This window comes from Fukomys damarensis, unplaced genomic scaffold (genome assembly GCF_012274545.1).
Source record: "Fukomys damarensis isolate Sample0158 unplaced genomic scaffold, DMR_v1.0_HiC HiC_scaffold_1, whole genome shotgun sequence".
Lineage (NCBI taxonomy): Eukaryota > Metazoa > Chordata > Mammalia > Rodentia > Bathyergidae > Fukomys > Fukomys damarensis.
In genome coordinates, this window is record NW_022900913.1 from 45630175 (window position 1) to 45650068 (window position 19894).

At 35.3% G+C, this 19894-nt stretch overlaps 1 protein-coding gene across 2 annotated transcripts in view; it reads right to left on the reverse strand.

Annotated features, from left to right (window-relative positions):
- Nucleotides 1–4530: 4530 nt before the first annotated feature.
- The window catches only part of Elovl7 (ELOVL fatty acid elongase 7), a 30419-nt gene continuing 15055 nt past the window's right edge, over nucleotides 4531–19894 (reverse strand). For both annotated transcript variants that reach the window (XM_010626928.2, XM_010626930.3), the window contains 3 exons: nucleotides 18535–18640; nucleotides 8717–8853; nucleotides 4531–5836 (listed from right to left, as the gene is read on the reverse strand). In XM_010626928.2, the coding sequence (XP_010625230.1) occupies nucleotides 5627–5836; nucleotides 8717–8853; nucleotides 18535–18640 (453 nt within the window). In that variant the 3' untranslated portion in view covers nucleotides 4531–5626. The remainder of the gene's footprint in view (nucleotides 5837–8716; nucleotides 8854–18534; nucleotides 18641–19894) is intronic.

Below are 19894 nucleotides of genomic sequence, written 5' to 3' on the forward strand. Positions count from 1 at the left end.
AGCTTGATTCCTACTTGGAATCAATAATAACATTTTTGCCAGGCATGGTGGTGCACACCTCTAATTCCAGCACTTGGGAAGCTGAGGGAGGAGAACTGTGAGTTCAAGATCAACCTCGGCTACATATTTAAAAATAACATCTTTATGTAATTTTATATAATACATATAATTAATAATTTGTACAATGCTTTGTAAAAGCTGGACATTTTCAAATATATTCAAAGTAGATTGAAGAATATGCTAAAATCCCTTATACTCATCATGCCAACCTCCTGTCTTTACTTTTTATTTTTGGTAGTGCTGAGGATAAAATACAGGACCTTACACATGCTAACCAGGTGATCTACCACTAAACTACAAGCCCAGTCCCCTCCTTTGTTTTTTTCAGTGCTGAGTAAGTATTGAACGCAAAGCCTTTGCATGCCAAGCAAGTGTTCTATCATTGTTATACCCCCCATCCTTTTTTTGTTCTTAACATACTATTCTTTTGTTGTTGTTGATGAAGTTGTCCTACAGAACTTCCTATATTCTAGGTTTGGCTCATCGTATTCCCTTGATGTCTTTTTTTTTTGTACCGGGGATCAAACTTGGGCCCTTGTGCTTGCAAGGTAGGTGGTGGAACCACTGAGCCAAATCCCTGGCTCCCCTTGATGTCTTTTAACACCTTCCTCTACCCACTGTATTTCTTCAAACTGGAAGTTTAAATATAGAGGATTGACTAGATTCAAGTTTTAAAAGATGTTGCAAGAATATTTCACAGTATTATAGCATATGAGTTGTGACCAAACTATGTGGTGAGTGCTTCAATTAAAAAAAAAAAATGATCACGGTAGTTGGGTAGAGTGGCATACACCTGTAATCCCAGCACTCAGGAGGCTGAGGCAGGAGGATTGCCATGAGCCCAATGCCAGCCTGGGATACACAGTAAGTTCAAAATCAGCCTGAACTATATAGTGAGATCCCGTCTCAAAAGAACAACAGAAACAAAACCAAACTAAAAAAATAAAAACCCAAAAATTATTACAGTAAAAGACACATTGTCATCAAACCCCTTCAAACTATTCTCTCTCATTTCGAACATACTTATCCCATTATTGTTGCGACTTTCTGAAGCAGTTCTGGCAGTTCCTTTGTAAGTGTTTTTATGAGGTGTGATAAAAAAATACGGTGACTGCAAGTGGTGACAACAGAAAGGCAGGCTTGTAAAAACATTAAATGTGTCCTCATCCACCATACCTGGTACCATGCAACTTCTACTTCTTTTTCAAAGTCAAAATGACCGTGAAAGGTAAACATTTTGAAATGATTCAAGACAGTGAGGGTGCCACGACTGTGCAACCAAAGACACTCACGAAAGAGGACTTCCAGACCTGCTTCAGAAGGTGGCAAGAACCATGGGATAAGTGTGTTTGAAGCAAGGGACATTATTTTGAGGGAGATTCATGGTAACGTATCTTTTACTATAATAAATATTTTAAAACTTTAAACATTCACTATCTTATCATACCTTGTCCTAAGAGACATATAATAATGGACTGTCCCACTTCTAATGACATTGAGATTTATCAGTGGGTTTAGGTTGTGTCAGCATAAGTCATCCACTAAAGAATTCTCTATCAACCTTTCACCTCATGATTTTAGCAGAGACAGTCATTACCTAGTATGATTGTTTCAGTTAGGGATGAAGAAATTATTCTTTTTATATTTGTACATTTATATTTTTATATATTTTTTTAAAAGATTCTTTACCTATTAGTCTACCACTTATTCTGAAATTCTGTATATATTAAGGACACAAATCATAAGGCTGGATATTTAGCTCAGTGGTGTCGCCACCTGCCTCACAAGCACAAGGTCCTGAATTTGATCCCTGGCACAAACAGCCCATTTGTCCATCAGTTGGAAACTGGATAAAGATGTGGTTTTTCTATAAAATGGAATATTACTCAGCCATAAAGAATGAGAAAATAGATCTATTCATAGGAAAATGGATACATATTGAAGATATACTCCTAAGTGAAATAAATAAGGCACACATGTGTAAATACCGAATAGTTTCCCTGGTATGAATAAACTGCAATAATACATAAGATCCTAATAAGATTACTGACATTGTGAAATGGGAAGAAAGGGGCTAAAGGTGTAGGGAAGGTGGGATGGGTAGGGGAAGGGTAATAAGGGAAAAGAAAAAAATGTGAGATAATGAAAAGATGGAAATAAAGTATTTGTAGATGGAGAGGGGAGGAGGAGGTGAAGGGAAGGCAGGAACAAGGGGAAAAAAATGAGAACCAAGACCTGTCATGTAGAGGTACAAGATCCCAACAATGACTGTAACTGAACTGTATCCCTAAAATGTACCAATAAACTCAATTAAAGCTGAAAAAAAAAAAAGAATTCAATCCCTGGTAAAAAAAAAAAAAGGTAGAAGTTCACAAATCAAAGTCAAAGTCCTTTGTAGAGTGCTGGGGATTTAGTTCAGTGGTTCTCCCACCTGCCTCACAAGCTCAAGGTCCCAAGTTTGATCCCAATATTTAAAAAAAGTACAGCGTTGGTGACATAGTGATGAGTATAGCCGCCTTCCAATATTTTTTTAAAAAGTCCATTGTAGAGCGTTCCCTAGTTGCTAAATGGCAGGACTTTGACTCCTTGGGTACCAGTCACACACTAATGTGTAGCATAATTTCATCTGCCAGCCTGTAAGCTCCCAGGGGTCCCAATTATGTTCTAGGTCTCTTTGTGTCACTCTAATGTCCAGCACAGTGCTTTTAACATAGCAAGTATACAACTAATGTGTAAAATTCTTTAGTTCAGTGACTGTTCAGATGAAAAATCCCCTACTCACATAAACATAAGTGTCAGGATTACAAAATGAAACACACACACACACACACACACATATATGTGTAATACCACAAATTTATTATAATATACAGAGAACAAATCCAAACTTTGACAATTTCCCTAGAATTAGTTTTTAAAATGTTAAAAGAAATAAGGGATAACTGAGGGAATATAATGTTATAATTTTATAGTTATGAAACATTGTAGTATACTTAAGAATTCTCCTTAAAGAATAAAGATTATAAAGTGACAGCTTCTATTAGATATTTAAAAATTTATATTGGCATTTATTTTCAATACAGACATAGGTCCTCAAGAATTCATAGAGCTTTAAGTAATAAACTAATTTTATAGCTTGGCTTTTTGCTTGTTAAGTAAGCAAACCCCAAGTCAATAAAGTCCTGGAAAGTGGGAAGGAACACAGAGAGAAATTCTATTTGACCACCCAGAACCCTGTGAATAAAACATTGCCCACACAAATTCTGTATCTAGTGACATTCATTTGGATCTACTGATAATTACATGGAGAGTATCTCTGCCAGCTGTGATCTGTTTTCATGTAAACACTCTACCTTCTCCATAGAATTGAGAATGTGGTTTCATCACATGTTGCTTTTGGTTCATAGGCAAGTCAAACTCCTCCCTCCGTCATTCCCCCCTCCCTTTTTTCCTGCCTCCCTTCTTTCTTTGCAGGGCTGGGGAATCTAACACAGTGCCTCACTCAAAACAGGCGAGTATTCTACCACTGAGCTATAACTCAGTGCACAAGTCAAACAGGGAGGTTAGGAGAGGTTAAACAGTGTGAGTCAGAACAAAATAAACTCTCCTGTTTTATTTCTTACTTTCCATTTGACCTTTACCCTACTTAGGTCTTTGGGAACTGTACATGTATACAACAGCACCTACCGCACCTTCTCATTTTAGCACAGGCTGAGTATGAGGAACTAAAATAGGAAAACACTGAAGAAACCCTGAGACTTTCACAGTGAAATAAACTAAAGCAGCTATGTCTCTTAGCTGTTCTCTGGTTCTTTATTTTGTAAAAATAGGAAATTTCCCCATTTATCAGCCCTCATCTTTTCAGAATGTAGCAATGAAATCACTAATGGTCACTTAATGGCCTTATAAATTTGGAAAGTGTGAAGACACAGGCTACAAAAATTGACTAGGAGAAAGACACCAAACTAGACAATATACAATCCATGAAAATGCAGACTTTGTTGTACAATAAGTACTACTGCATGTTACACAATAACCTGGGCCATAAGTACCAATTATTTAAAGTCCTTCACACATAAACAGTCCTTCAAAATTGAATAAAACAAGAAAAAACAATAAGGAAAGACCCACAAATGTCCAAATGTAGCTATTTCTTGGACAAAACTCTACGGATGGGTAGTTTTGGTTCTCTAACAAGAAAACATGAGAACAAGGTAAATTTAGAAAATCACAATTTTAAAGGAAAAAGAAAAGCCCATGCTAAATGAATTTTAGCCATTCATTATCTGGTTTATAGGTTTGAAAAAGGAAATCCAGATCAATTCACAATTCTGGAAAATGCTTTCACATGCAGTGTATTTAATAATACTATATATATATGATACTATCATGAAATCTGTCAGTTTCTCAAAATAGAAGAGCACTTACTTACAGACCAGATATTCTCTTAGATAGTCTATGCTAATTCTCCTAGATAGTTTATGCTACCACCTGTCTCAGCTGTGTGATAAACTACTCAAACCCTATCTGGAAACTGTGCAAAATGAGTGGCCTAAAATTATTTATGATTTAAAAGTACCTACAGTATGCTAATAATATAAACATTTAAGTATGTAACCAATATTTAAATGAGATAATCCTCTAAACCATGATAATATCAGAAAGTGACATCATACAACAATTTTCATGGATACATGCACCTGTTTGCAGATATAAAAATTAATTGTAAAATTGTAATGGCCCATCAAATGAATCAGCTTGTTTCCAAACTAATGTTAACTTCACCTTAATGTCAAGTGTATCAGTATAGTAAGAGAAAGCACTGCTAGTTTGAAACAGTCTGTACAACAAAAGGGTTATAAGAAATTCTTATCAGCAAAATTCCTTTCCTTTTGGGCGGGGTACCGGGGATCAAACTCGGGTCCTTGAGCTTGTAAGGCAGGCAGCAGCACCACTGAGCTAAATCCCCAGCCCATAATCAGCAAAACATTATCACTGATGGCAGCGATTCAAAAGGTCCATTAAAATTTATCATTAGTGATTTAAAATCACAACTTATTAAAAATTCATTTAATGTTTACCCCTGTTAGCACTTTAGAATGGCAACTGAACTCCAGAGTAAATACAGTGTCTTCTGAAAGCAGCCAACAAGTGACAGAGTCAGAATCACAGTTAGAGGTTTACCAGACCTGGCAGACGGGATCTCCTGTACTCTGCAGATCTCTGTCCATGATCAAAATATCTAATATTTTTCATCTCTACTGGATGTCTTTGAAGAGTACTGTGTTGCTTCACATTCTCCTTTTATTGTAACAAAATGTATTAAACCAAAACCTTTCAGTTAGATTTAAAAGCAGCTGAGAAAATTCTGACTGCTCTAGGCTTTTATCAGAAGACTTGTTTGGGAGCTTTAAACTCTTAAATATCAGAAATCCCAATAACTTATCATAAAAATACAAGCTCTTGTTTTTGAAAAAATGTACAAAATGCATTGCATAGGTAAATATCTCGATTGTCAAGGAAGACAGGTATCAGTCTCAATCATGGATTCATGTTGTATTGTATTTTAGTGCTGCTTGTTTTTATAGTTTCCATTTTTCATAGTTTTTGGTGGCCTCTGACCCTTGGTGTAAGCACAGTACCAAAAATGAAGAAAAAGGAGCATAAAAATGCACCCATATGACATAATAATGTACATAAAGACTGGATACTGGTACTTGCAATCCTCCATGAGAAAGATATGGCCCATGTGGATGGTGACAATAACGAACTGGATCTAAAAAAAAATGAAAGAGTGAAAATATTATTTAGACATGAGGCGTTCTTATACATTCGTTTGGCGGGGGGGTTGAGACAGGGTATTACTATGTAGTTGAGACTGACCTGGAACTCACTATGTAGCTCAGGCTGGTCTCGAACTCACAGCGATCCTCTGCCTCAGCCTCCCGAGTATTGGGATTACAGGCGTGAGTCACCACATCCGGCTCTACATTCATTTATAATTTTTGCAGTGTTGAGGATCAAACCTGGGGTCCTGTGCATGCGAGTCAAGTGCTCTACACCCACTGCTCCGAGACCTAACGACTCTTTGCTTACTTATGTTCGTATACTCCTAGCCTGTATCTAAGCTACTGTTGGGCCGGGAAATTCATCTTTTACTAGATTTTTTTTTTCTCATTGAGTTTATTGGTACATTTTATGTCTACAGTACCATTACATTCATCTTTGAATCTAGTCTCTTAGTAGTGAAAATGGATGCTACAGTGTCAAAAATGCAGGCAAAAATTTGGAACCTCTATTTACTTCTGCCAATGTATGGCTCAAAGGGGTCCTATTTAAATGTTCTCAGAGCATGCAATACACAACCAACCATCTTACTACTTAGAAAACCACAGGGCAGGTTGCCTTTGGCAGTGGCTGAATTGAGGACTTGATGCTGATGAAATCTATGCAGGACCACTATCTGTAGCCCAAATTTTCAGATTTCAAGTAATCTCTCCTGCTATTAGAACAAATATGTCGATTTTTGGAAAACAGAAACATTTAAATTAGAGCCCATATTATTTTACAGGAGCCAAAGGATCCCTGGCTCCTCAATCTGCTTCATGTTCTTCATCATCACAGATAAAAACAATCATAGCTGCCAAGTAGAGAGAAGACCAGGGAGGAGTGAGACTGCACTGGCTGTCCTTCCTAGGGCTGCTCTGTCTGCGCACAATCCTACCATGTTTATCTTGTATGCTAAGGTTCAGATGTTTTGGATAAACCCACCCCCATTAAAACGCAAAAATTTAATTTCAGGGGAAATTTCAGAAAAGTAAAAGTCTATAAGTAAATAAAAGTTACCCATAATCCATGTAGTTATAACTATGGCTAAGATTTTCACAGGGTTTCTTTTACTTCATTTCATCATTATCTTCAACTTCACTTGCATTATCTTTTGCTATACCAAGGGGGGTTGGGTGCTGAGGAGCAAACCAAGCCTTGCACATAGTGGGCAAGCACCTGACCACTGAGCCACAACTCAGCTCATCCTGAAGTTATCTTAATGAACCTGTACAAAATTGTGTATGCAGTATAGGTCAAGTCACATAAAGGTTATATGCACACATACGTAAGAGAGAAAAACTGACCAAGAACAAAATGAAACATTTCAGCATTATTACCCCAAGATGGTGGATATCTCTCTATCTCTGCAGTATGAAGAACTGAACCCAGGGCTTCATGCATCCTATAAGCTACGTAAGCATGCTGCAACGCAGCTACATCCCAACCTCCCCATCTTTATTCTCTTTCTCTTTGTCTAATTAGGTTTTCTAATTTATGCAATGAGCACAGACATATTTTTAAATATTTCAGATCTTTCAACCTTTTAAAAGAAAGTAGTAATGAGTGTTTTTTATGACCTTACAGTAGTCTAAAGTCTGATTTAAAATAATTTATTTCATCATTTCCTTGTGGTTGGTCATCTAGAAATTGTTGCCAATTTCAAACATTAAATAACTACAAGGACAATACTCTGATCTTAATTGGGGATCTTTACAGACTAAAACATCAGTCTCTCACCTGGGAGAACACCTTACATGAATGCACCATGTTTCATTTAACAAGTATTAGAATTTTTAATAAAAATTAATCCTCAGGGCCGGGGATTTAGCTCAGCGGTTCAGTGGCCTGCCTTGTAAGCGCAAGGACCCAAGTTCAATCCCCAGTACCAAAACAAAACAAAACAAAACAAAAAAAATTTAACCCTCAACAAGATATCTATACCTAAAGTCATACTTTTTCCTTGGCATCACTGGCAGAATATGAATCCAGTTTTTTTATAGACTGCAAATCTGGAAATATGAGGATGAAAATTCTCCTTTTAATAAAACAAATTAAAAGCAAATCAGCATCTCATACCTACAACTCTTCTTTTAAAAAATGCTGTCTATATATTAGGATTAAACTGAGTGGCTCTGCTCTTACTCTTTTAAACTTTTTTTTTTATTTGAAAGCAGTATTCAAATTCTGTAATACATACATGTTCATATACCATTTTACACCCTTAATCATTACAATCCTTTTACTTACTGGAAGAAAAATTAATTTATTAAGGTAATTTAGAACTAGAAGATGAAATTCTAACCTCTTTTCCTTTTTTTTTTTTTTATTTGCTCTTGGGTAGTCCTGGCCATCAAACTGAGGTCTCATGCATGTGAGCTGAGGACTAACACTGAGCTACGTCCCCAGACCAGCATTTCTACCTTCTAACTTAGTACTGTGCCTGTTGGTCAGCACAAAATGGAGATTATTTTAATCATATTGACAATAATTTATAAGTAAATATATATATACTTGGTGGGGAAGAATGAGAATGAACGAATATATCAAGGACTCTCCCAGGAAGTCGCCCTAGCCCATATTTTAAAAATAAATGTGTAAAATCGTACAGATAGTATAAAGAATGATTTGATTTTTGAGTCTCTTAAATTACCAAATATGCTTTTTTTTTCCAATGGTGTGCCTGACAAAGCTCAAATAAAATATAAACGGTAGTGGTACTACTACCTCTATAGTTTTATAAACTTTATTCTTTAGCTAGATTTCTAATTCACAGTGACAACAAATAACTTACTTTCAAGTACGTTTTTAAAGAAAATTAACTACTCACAAGCTGTAAAGACGTCAAGTGTTTTTTCCACCACAAATACTTCTGGTAGGCTGGTCCCATTGCACATAGCCCATAGTACGTATACATCACTACATGCACAGCTGTATTCACAAAGGCATGGAATGTTCCCAAACCACCTGGAAAATAATGCTGTAATATGAGGGCACTGTTCCTTAAAGTAAGATATATTTTTTGTCTGAACTGAAATTTCAGTATAATCATATTTCATAAATTTTTAATAGGAAAAATACACATATATGAAATATCAATTCTGCTAAACAGCAATCAATCTAGAGGAAACTGCACAATATATTTATTTAAAAATAAGACCCAAATCTTAGAAAATAAATGAGCATGTTTATTAGCTATATCTTACCATTAAACCTCATGATCTAGGTTTACTTTAACAAACTAAATTGAGATACTTCTTAAATATGATATATTGCTTAATAATCAAAATAATTTTAGTGAAGGTTAACATATACAAAGTACATTAATCTTAAATATACAATTTAAGATTATTCACATATATTCATGTATACAAACACTAGCAAGTTTCACACATAAAGTATTCCTAGGATTATGTGCCCCTTCCAAGAATATGCCTCTCCTAAAATAACTTTTATTCTAATTCCTTGTTAGTTTTGCCTGTCATTAAATTTAAATGGAATTATACAGAGTACTCACTTGTGCCTGTCTTCTTTCAATCAACAAAATGTTTTTAAAACTCATGCATGTTGGTGCATGCATACTAATAATTTGTCTTTTACTGCTGTGCAGTATTGTAGCATATTAGTATATCAGTATTTTTCCATTCTCCTATTGAAAGACATTTGAGTTTTTCCATGTAAATCATTATAAATAAAGCTGCAAAGACTGCTTTTATACATGTCACTGTGTGGAATCAAATTCATTTCTTCCCACTCTCAGTAATGTGTATTAAATATTTTTAATGCCACAAAATGTTGGCAGTAAAATCACTGGCTTACTCATTAGTAAGCTACATTAAATGTGCTTTTATCAATTACTACTTTTCCACAATAGACATCTATTAACTGTGAAACCACCCTAGTTAATGCATCCATTTGATTATGTCTTCCTACGTTGGATTTCCTCCTCTAATTTCACCATCTTCATTTAAGAAAGAAGCAAAGAACACTTGAGAATGCGCAGAAAGACCATTTCAATTGTCTTTACCAGTAACAGTAATGAGTAAAAGAGGTAGCAAGGTGTTTAGATGATGATGGGGAGGGGGGCTCCCAGAAATTCTTCCTGAGGATCTCTTTCCAAAGGGCACAATCTAGAAGAATCCATCCTTCCTCCTCCCTTCCTCTTCCCCTTTCCTCCCTTCCTTCCCTCTCTCCCTCTCTGTCCTTCTCTCTCTCTCTAAATCTTGCTACTTTGTTTATGCTGCACTCAAATGATATTCCCACCTCAGTCTCCCAGGTAACTCGAACTATAGGTGCATACCACCACACCAGTAGAAATCTGCCTGTTTTTATGTACAATCTGTGTCAGTTTCATAATGGTGAACTAGAATTTAAAAATTTCTCCAAAATATTCTATTTTCTTAATTCCAGAATTTTTTTGATTCTGAAAGTAAAGCAGAACCTCACAAATTTAATGATTATAGTAGAGCAAGCACTGAATTCACAAACACTATGAATTATAGAAAGTTTCTTTTTTTTTTCTTTTGGTACCAGGAATTGAACTCATGTCCTTGTGCTTGCAAGGCAGGCAGCAGAACAACTGAACTAAATCCCTGGCCTTTTAAATTTTTATTTTATTTATTTTGGGGGGGGTACCAGGGATTGAACTCAGGCCCTTGCACTTGTAATTCAGGTGGCAGCACCACTGAACTAAATCCCTGGCCCCTTATCATTTCTAATATAGTCTTCTAAGGGAAAATGTCATAAAACTGTTACATAGAAATTAATCACTTTTTAATAATTATTTGAAATTGCAGTAATATTCAATTCTTCTAGATACTACCACTGTTAACATACTCCCTTCAAAAAACTTGCTTTACATAGGTCTTTTTTTCTGAGACAGGGTCTCACTTTGTGGTACAGGCTGGCCTTGAACTCACTATGCTGCCCTAGCTGGCCTCCAACTCACAGAGATCTTCCAAACTCAGCCTCTCTCATTCTGGGATTACCAGAGTGTGCCACCATGGCTGCCATTAAATAGTTATTTTTAAGTAAATATTTTCACAAATCCTCAGTTATATAATGCTTCATAAACTTTCTACTCCCGAGTAGAGTACATCAATTTTAGCTAATCCCTTAAATATAATAAATTTAGAAAGGAATTGAATTAATGCAGCTTATTAACAACCTCTCAACTTTTATTTTACAGTTGGATTAATCTTGTTTCCCATGAGAAACTTGAATAAGCAAATTACAGTGCTGTGAAAACACCTTTTCTAGGTTAACTTTATTTTTAAAAATTTTATATGTTAACTTCAATATTTAGTAGTTGTCTACTTCTGAATCAAGCTGCTTCACAAGGGAATAAGCCAAATACCTCCCAAGTCCATTTATGTTTCATGGTAATACATAAACACGGTATCTACTTCAGGTTTTATAAGAAAGTATATCACAACCTTTATCATCACTAAGACATGTCTTCCATATTTAGTAGAAAAGAATCCTAAACACCCTAATACAAGGATACTGTGATAGGAATTTAAAAACAAACTTAATGTAAAGTTAGTGAGCAAAATAAACAGTAAAATTACTGACCAAGATAAACTATCAAATAAAATTAACTTATTTTCTCTAGGGTTATTTTGTTATTTTAATATGGATTTTTCACAGAATAACATTTTAATTAGTAATGCTTTTTATTTTACTCTTTGGAAGGCTTTTCTAATGAAGTATTTTCTAAGTGTGCTTTCTTTACAGTATTGGGTCTGAAAAGCAAACTGAACGAATTAAACAATTAATGGCATCAGATTTTATTCCTTTGGTTTGGAAAAAAATAAAGGAATCACCTGGGTAATTACCATAATTCTCTACATCTCTCAAATAATTCTCCATATCTCTCAAAGGGGTTTTATACATAATATAAAAACCAATCAGAGAAATATGTTCATCAAATTAAAAAGAAAAGTTGGATTGCTATTATCCAAGAGGGGGGTACAAGACACAAACAGGAAATTAAATACTAGATAGGGATCACCTATATTCAAGTTTTTTAAAAGAACAACTTAAATGGGAAAGCCTCATTCCAAGGATGAAAAGCAGTGCTGAATAACACTTGTGGGAAAAGCTCCTGCTGGTGTATTTACCACTCAATGGGTACTGGGAATGCTGAGAGAGTTCACCACAAATCCACACATAACCCTAAGCAGGAATGGCATTGTGAGGCGCACAGAGAGACAGGAAAACATTTTTTTGAACTTGTACATTTTCTAAAGAAGAGGAGAGATTAGGGTGTGGACAAGGAATCCATCACAAGAAGACCATAAACATAATAACATTTCAAAATTGAGGTATATTGTGTTTACATTTTCATTATTGAAAGCATTTTTTTGTTCTTGAAATGGAAGTTAGATTATCAATGCCCTCAAACACAGAAGTTAAAAAAAAACTCTATTGTTAAATAATATTTGTTTCCCATTATAGAACTATCAAATATTCAATACAAAAAAAAAAAACAAAACCCTGGAAAGTAAAGAGAAGGATAAAGAAGGGAAGAGGAATACTTTGTTTCAATATCTTCAAATCATTCATGTGTTATTTTGGAATATTATATATTTTTTTTAATTGAGTTTATTGGTATAATCTAGGTCTACAATACAGTTACATTCATTACTGGGATCCTATACCTTCACATGACACTTCCTGGTTCTCATTTTTTCCCCTTGTCCCTGCCCTCCCTTCACTCCCTCTTCCCCTCCCCATTTACAAACTCTTTATTTCCATATTTTCATTTTTCTCTATCTTTTCTTTTCCCTTATTTCCTTTCCCCTACCCTTCCAACTTTCCCTACACCTTTAGCCCTTTTCTTCCTATTTCACCCTCTTAATTATCCCATTAGTGGAATATTATATTCTAATCTTTTATTCTATTTTTATTTCTCTTCCTTTTTTCAGCGTTTTAATACATACAGTTGCCCCCCAGTATCCACAGGAAATAGTACTCCTTGAGGATACCGAATGCTGGATGTTCAAAGTTCCTTATATAAAATGGCATAGTGTTTGCACATAACTTATACCATCCTATTTTTTTTTTTTTTTTTTTTTTTTTTTTCCGGAATCAAACTCTCGACCTTGCACTTTCGAGGCAGGAGGCGGCACCACTGAGCTAAATCCCCAACCCAATCCCATACACTTTTAATCACCTATAGTTCACTTATAATGCTAAACAATGCAAATGCCATGTAAATCATTGTTCTTGAGGAACCTTTAGGGAATAAAGACCAAAAAATGTATTCAAAAGCATCTTTACTAGCATTCTTTAAAAATGAAAGTCATCCTTAATAGATGTTTATAGAGTATTACACCCCCAAAAATCAGAATATACATTCTTTTCAGCTGCACATGGATCATTCTCCAAGATAGACCACATACTGGCTCACAGAACAGGTCTAAAAAAATACAAAAAAATTGAAGTCATCCCCTGTATATTATCAGATCATAATGCAATCAAACTGGAGATCAATAGCACAAGAAACTATAGAAACTTCACAAGCTCATGGAAACTGAACAACACTCTCCTAAACAATCAATGGATTACAGAGGAAATTAAAGAAGAAATTAGACAGTTTTTACAAATAAATGAGAATGCCAATACAACATACAGGAATCTTTGGGACACAATGAAAGCAGTTCTACGTGGAAAATTCATAACATTGAATGCCCACACTAGGAAAACAGAGCGGGCTCAAATAAACAACTTAACGATGAAACTTAGACTCCTAGAAAAACAAGAGCAAGAAAAACCCAAAGCTCGAACAAGAGAGGAAATTATAAAGATCCGAGCAGAAATCAATGCAACTGAAACTAAGAAAACGATACAAAAAATAAATGAAACAAACAGCTGGTTTTTCGAAAGAGTAAATAAAATCGACAAAGCCTTAGCTAATCTTATCAAAAAAAGGAAAGAAAAGGCTCAGATCCATGCAATTAGGAATGAAAAAGGCGAAGTCACAACAGATCCGAAAGAAATCCAGAGGATCATGAACACCTACTTTGAGAACCTGTACTCTAATAAAATGGAAAACACAGAAGAAATGGACAGATTTCTAGATACTTATGAATTACCAAAGTTGAACGAAGAAGATAAAAACATTTTAAACACCCCAATCACAATCAGTGAAATTGAAAATGTAATTAAAAACTTACCAACAAAGAAAAGCCCAGGCCCTGATGGATTCACTGCTGAATTTTACAAGACATTTAGAGAAGAACTACTACCATTACTCTTCAAACTTTTCAATGAAATTGAAAGAGAAGCTATACTTCCAAATTCATTCCTGGAAGCAAGTATCACTCTGATTCCCAAACCAGAGAAAGATACAACCAAAAAGGAGAACTACAGACCAATCTCCTTAATGAATATAGATGCAAAAATCCTTAATAAGATACTAGCAAACAGAATACAGAGGATTATTAAGAAGATCATCCATCATGACCAAGTCGGATTTATTCCAGAGATGCAAGGGTGGTTCAACATACGAAAGTCAGTGAATGTAATACATTATATTAACAAAGTCAAGGACAAAAACCATATGATCCTCTCAATAGATGCAGAAAAAGCATTTGATAAAATTCAACACCCATTCATGATAAAAACCCTGCAAAAAATTGGAATAGATGGTCTATACCTCAATTTAATAAAGGCTATTTATGAAAAACCATCAGCCAACATCATATTGAATGGCCAAAAACTGAAAACCTTCATGTTAAAATCAGGAACAAGACAAGGATGCCCACTATCGCCACTTCTCTTCAATATAGTTCTGGAAACATTAGCCACAGCAATTAGACAAGAGAAAGAAATTAAAGCAATAAAGATAGGAAAGGAAGAAGTTAAACTATCATTATTTGCTGATGATATGATACTCTACATTGAAGATCCAAAAAACTCCACCAAAAAACTTCTAGACTTAATTGACAGATTCAGTAAAGTATCTGGATACAAGGTGAATACCCAAAAATCAATAGCCTTTCTATACACAAATAACAGACAGACAGAAAGAGAAATAAGGGAAAAAATTCCTTTTACAATAGCATCCAAAAAAATGAAGTATCTAGGAATCAATCTAACAAAAGAAACAAAAGATCTCTACACTGAAAACTACAGCACTCTGAAAAAAGAAATCGAAGAGGATATAAAAAAATGGAAAGATATCCCCTGCTCCTGGGTAGGAAGAATCAACATAGTGAAAATGGCCATACTACCGAAACTGCTATATACATTCAATGCAATGCCAATTGAAATTCCAACACTATATTTCACAGAACTAGAAAAAAGAATCCAAAAATTCATTTGGAACCACAAGAGACCTAGAATAGCAAAAGCCATTATAGGCAACAGTCACATGGCACCAGGTGTAACAATTCCCAATTTGAAACTATACTACAAAGCCACTGTGATAAAATCAGCATGGTACTGGCAAAGAAATAGGCCTGAGGATCAATGGAACAGACTGGAAGACACAAAAACAAATGCAGATGTACTCAGCTACCTCATCTTCGACAAAGGAGCTCACCATCCTCAGTGGAGGAAAGATAGCCTCTTTAATAAATGGTGTTGGAAAAACTGGATATCAACCTGCCACAGATTAAAATTAGACCCTTATCTTTCGCCATGCACTAAATTAAAATCCAAATGGATTAAAGATCTAAATATTAAAACAGAAACATTAAACTTGCTGGAAAGTAAGTTAGGCAGAACTCTGGAAGACATTGGTATAGGAAAAGACTTTATGAACAAATCCTCAGTAGCACGGGAACTAGCAGAAAGAATCAACAACTGGGATCTCATCTTACTAAAAAGCTTCTGTACTTCAAAAGAAACCATTAGCAGAACTAAGAGACAATCTACAATGTGGGAAAAAATTTTTACCAGCTGTACCTCAGACAAAGGACTATTATCAAGGATATATAAAGAACTCAAAACAATCAGTCCCCCCAAATATAAAGACCCGATTCAAAAATGGGCATCCAAAATGAACAGACATTTCTCAGACAAAGAAGTAAAAGCAGCAAGAAAATATTTGAAAAAATGTTCCACATCACTGGTCATTCGAGAGATGCAGATGAAAACAACACTGAGATTCCACCTCACCCCACAAAGAATGGCTGCTATCAAGAAATCACACAATAACAAATGTTGGCGGGGTTGTGGGGAGAAAGGAACCCTTCTCCATTGTTGGTGGGAGTGCAGAATGGTTCAACCACTATGGAAATCAATATGGAGATACCTCAAAGAGCTTGGACTGGAGGTTCCATTTGACCCAGCCATCCCTCTGCTGGGTATCTTTCCAAGAGAACTAAAAGAATCATATCACAGAGAAGTATGTGTACCCATGTTTACAGCAGCACAGTTTGTAATAGCTAAATCTTGGAAACAGCCTATTTGCCCAATCTGTTGGAAACTGGATAAAGAAGTTGTGGTTTTTCTATAAAATGGAATATTACTCAGCCATAAAGAACGAGAAAATAGATTCATTCATAGGAAAATGGATACATATTGAAGATATACTCCTAAGTGAAATAAATAAGTCACACATGAGTAAATACCGAATAGTTTCCCTGGTATGAATAATCTGCAACAATGCATAAGATTCTAATAAGATTACTGACATTTAGAAATGGGAAGAAAGGAGCTAAAGGTGTAGGGAAGGTGGGATGGGTAGGGGAAGAGTAAAAAGCGAAAAGAAAAAAATGTGAGATAATGAAAAGATGGAATAAAGTGGTTGTAGATGGGGAGGGGAGGAGAGGGTGAAGGGAGGGCAGGGTAAGAGGAAAAAATGAGAATCAAGACTTGTCATGTAGAGGTACAAGATCCCAACAATGAATGTAACTGTACTGTATCACTAAAATGTACCAATAAACTCAATTAAAGCTGAAAAAAAAAATGAAAGTCATCCTTTTTGATAATTAAGAGTCAAACTGATGGAGGACTAAATATGCCTCTCAATATCATTTTCATGATTATATACACAAAAGAAAGTAATGTAATGGTTATTCCATTAGTCAATGTTTTTTACCAATAAAGTATCAACCTTATCACTTAGGAATAACTGAGAGGCACAACAGGCATGTGAGCAAAAATTAAAAATAAGTAAGTAATGATAAGTAAAATCATGAAAATTAAGTATTTCAGCAATCCTGGATTTGTGAAATACTTAAGATTTTTGACATTAATACGTATTGTAAGAAAAAGATGCTACATTTTATTTACATTTTTCAAAATGCCTCAACAGATAAATGCCAATTTGGGGCAAGAAGATGCTTTACACACTAGAAAATCTAATATCCGTATGCCCTAGTAGGGACAGCTTTGTGCCTAGGACTTTGCAGCCCTACATTCTGACATTTCCTACTTGCCACTGTCTTACTCATGTCCTCTCATGCTCTACTACATGCAGATTCCACCCTTCCCCACAGCATCTAAAACTCAAACAAGTTCCTCAATTATGGTTCCTCTTTTCTTTTAGTCTAGCAGAACCAGAATGCCTAATCAAGGTAAGCTCTGCATAAAAATTTTAAAGCAAGGTCTAATATGGGCTACAGGCTTCCTTGAAGATTTTTTAAATTTAAGAAACTACAATAAAATTTCCAACCCAAGTTTGCAAAGATAAGAATATGACCTTGAGGATATCACTTAACTGAAAACATCAAGATCAGATAGGCAAGACAAAATAATGCCAGTGTTCTTCAATTATACAAGTTTGGAAGCATAAAACCAGAACGAAATATACAAAAGAGGCTGTTTGTTAAACTATCTTTTTTTTTTTTTTTTCCTTTGGTACTGGGGATCAAACTTGGGTCCCTGTGCTTGCGAGATTTAAACTATCTCTGATCTAAAAAATACTAGCAAAACTTTATCTTTTACTATGGTAGGATGCTTTACAAAGTTGGGGTCACCACCATCTGATGCACCTTTTGGTTCCCAATGTAATGGCACTGAAAGGTTGAGGGGCCTGTAAGAAGGAAGTGACTGGGTCAGGACTATCCTTCTGAAAAGATTAATGCTGGCTCCCTGGAGTGATGGATTAATTCTCATAGAAGTAGATTAGTTATCTGGATAATGAGATGTTATACAATAGGAGATCGAACTTGGGACCTTGTGCTAGCGAGGAAGGCAGCGGAACCACTAAGCTAAATCCCCGGCTTTCTCATGTCTTTATAAACTAATCAGTCTTGGGTGTTTTGTCATGGCAATATAAAATGGACTAGGATAAAGTGTGAGTTATTAGGAACTAGAAAGCAAGTAAGACTTGGAACTTGAGATAAACATCCCAACTTCCTGGGAACATATAAAAAACATTATCTAAACAGACCCTTATAAAGCCAAAGGTTTTACCATTTTATTTATTAGTTTATTAATTATTTACTTAAAGACACTTACTGGAGCTCCACAGGCAAAGAAAAACTCCAAACAAAACTAAAGAATATATATAGAATACTGTGTCCAAAAGTTGTATGTATGGAGGGTGGGGTGCCTTAACAGTTCAATGATTATGTTTCAGGTAATAATTTGAAGTCAGAAGTTTTACCAAAGTAATTCTTTGATTTTTAAAAAATTTTCTTGTAAAATGTGATTGGTTATATTACATGATCCCAACTTTCCCTTGGCTACCTGGGGCAAATTTGACTCCAAACCACCAGGTCCATGGCATGATGGTATGATGGAAGACATGAAGGAAAGTCACTTGGCTGTTCTTCTTACGCAGAACAAAAAAGATCTGAAATAGTGTAAAGAAAATCAAGTTTATAAAAATCATGCAACAACTTACTTTTCATTACAAAATAATGGCAAAGAACAAACCAATTTGCACTATGATTTACTTTAAAAGCATTGCTTTACAGAATGCTTTCTTATAAAAGTAGCTGATTTTCCAAGGGGCAGCTCAAAAGCTTAGAAGTATGAAAGAACACAGGTATTATATCTAATCATGAAAAAGCCAATAAGAAAGTGAAAATAAATTGTATGCAGATTTAAAAATAAAAAAATATAAAGTGAAGAATTTGACAGAAAATTATTACACTTGATCTTAGCCAAAAGGCCAAGGAAGCGATGACAGAAAATTATTGAAAGAAATAGTAATGGTTAAATTTTTTTAAATATAAAAAATAATGAATTTTGAAGTGTATGGGAAAGAGGAAGACTAATTTTTAGGGCTAAATTTTCTACAATGCTTTCTACTATGCCCTCTCAATTTGAATAAGGGTTAGGTAAGCCAAAAGAGAACTTGAAACACATCAAAACATTAGCACTTTATTAAAGTAAGAAGAGAAAAGTTTTTGAGATGTTAATTTGGAAACTGCAATAAAAAAAAAAAAAGCAAAGCTGTGTAAGAATGAGCAGGGCAAGAAAACTACCACTCATATTGAACATTCCCTGTAGTTTATAGAAACCCTATACATAAAAGTAGAATTGGGGGATGGGGATATTAAAAAATTCCAAAGCGAAATTCAGAATACCAGTGCCAAAGTTTGACTTTTAAATTCAGGACTAACAGCACAACACAAAGAAAAGTACTACTGTAATGGAGTATTTGAGAAATGTAGTTCAGGAAAGGACAAAGGGGCAGCAACAGTGTTCTTATGGAAGCTGGAACTGAGAACATGCAAAGCAGTCAATGAGACCAAAATGCATTTGTTTATGCACATGGAAGAACACAGCCTGGGGCAGCGAATCCCTAAGGATGCAATGTGGTCCGGGTCCCAGTCCTAGCAGCAGTCCTCTGAGTAAGTCACTTAGTTTCCTAGCTTTAGTTTTTCTCAGAGAGAGCTCTAGTCCGACTTAATGGTTCTCTGCCCCATTCCATATTACAATAACCAAGAAACTTCTAAAAATAATCATTCCTGGTCTCTACTCCAGATCATTTGATACCAAATCACTGGAGACGGAGCCCACATGTGCCTATTTTGTTCTCAATACTACTATTTTCATTACACGAAGAGATGCTAGACAATTAGCGGGGGGGGGGGGGGGC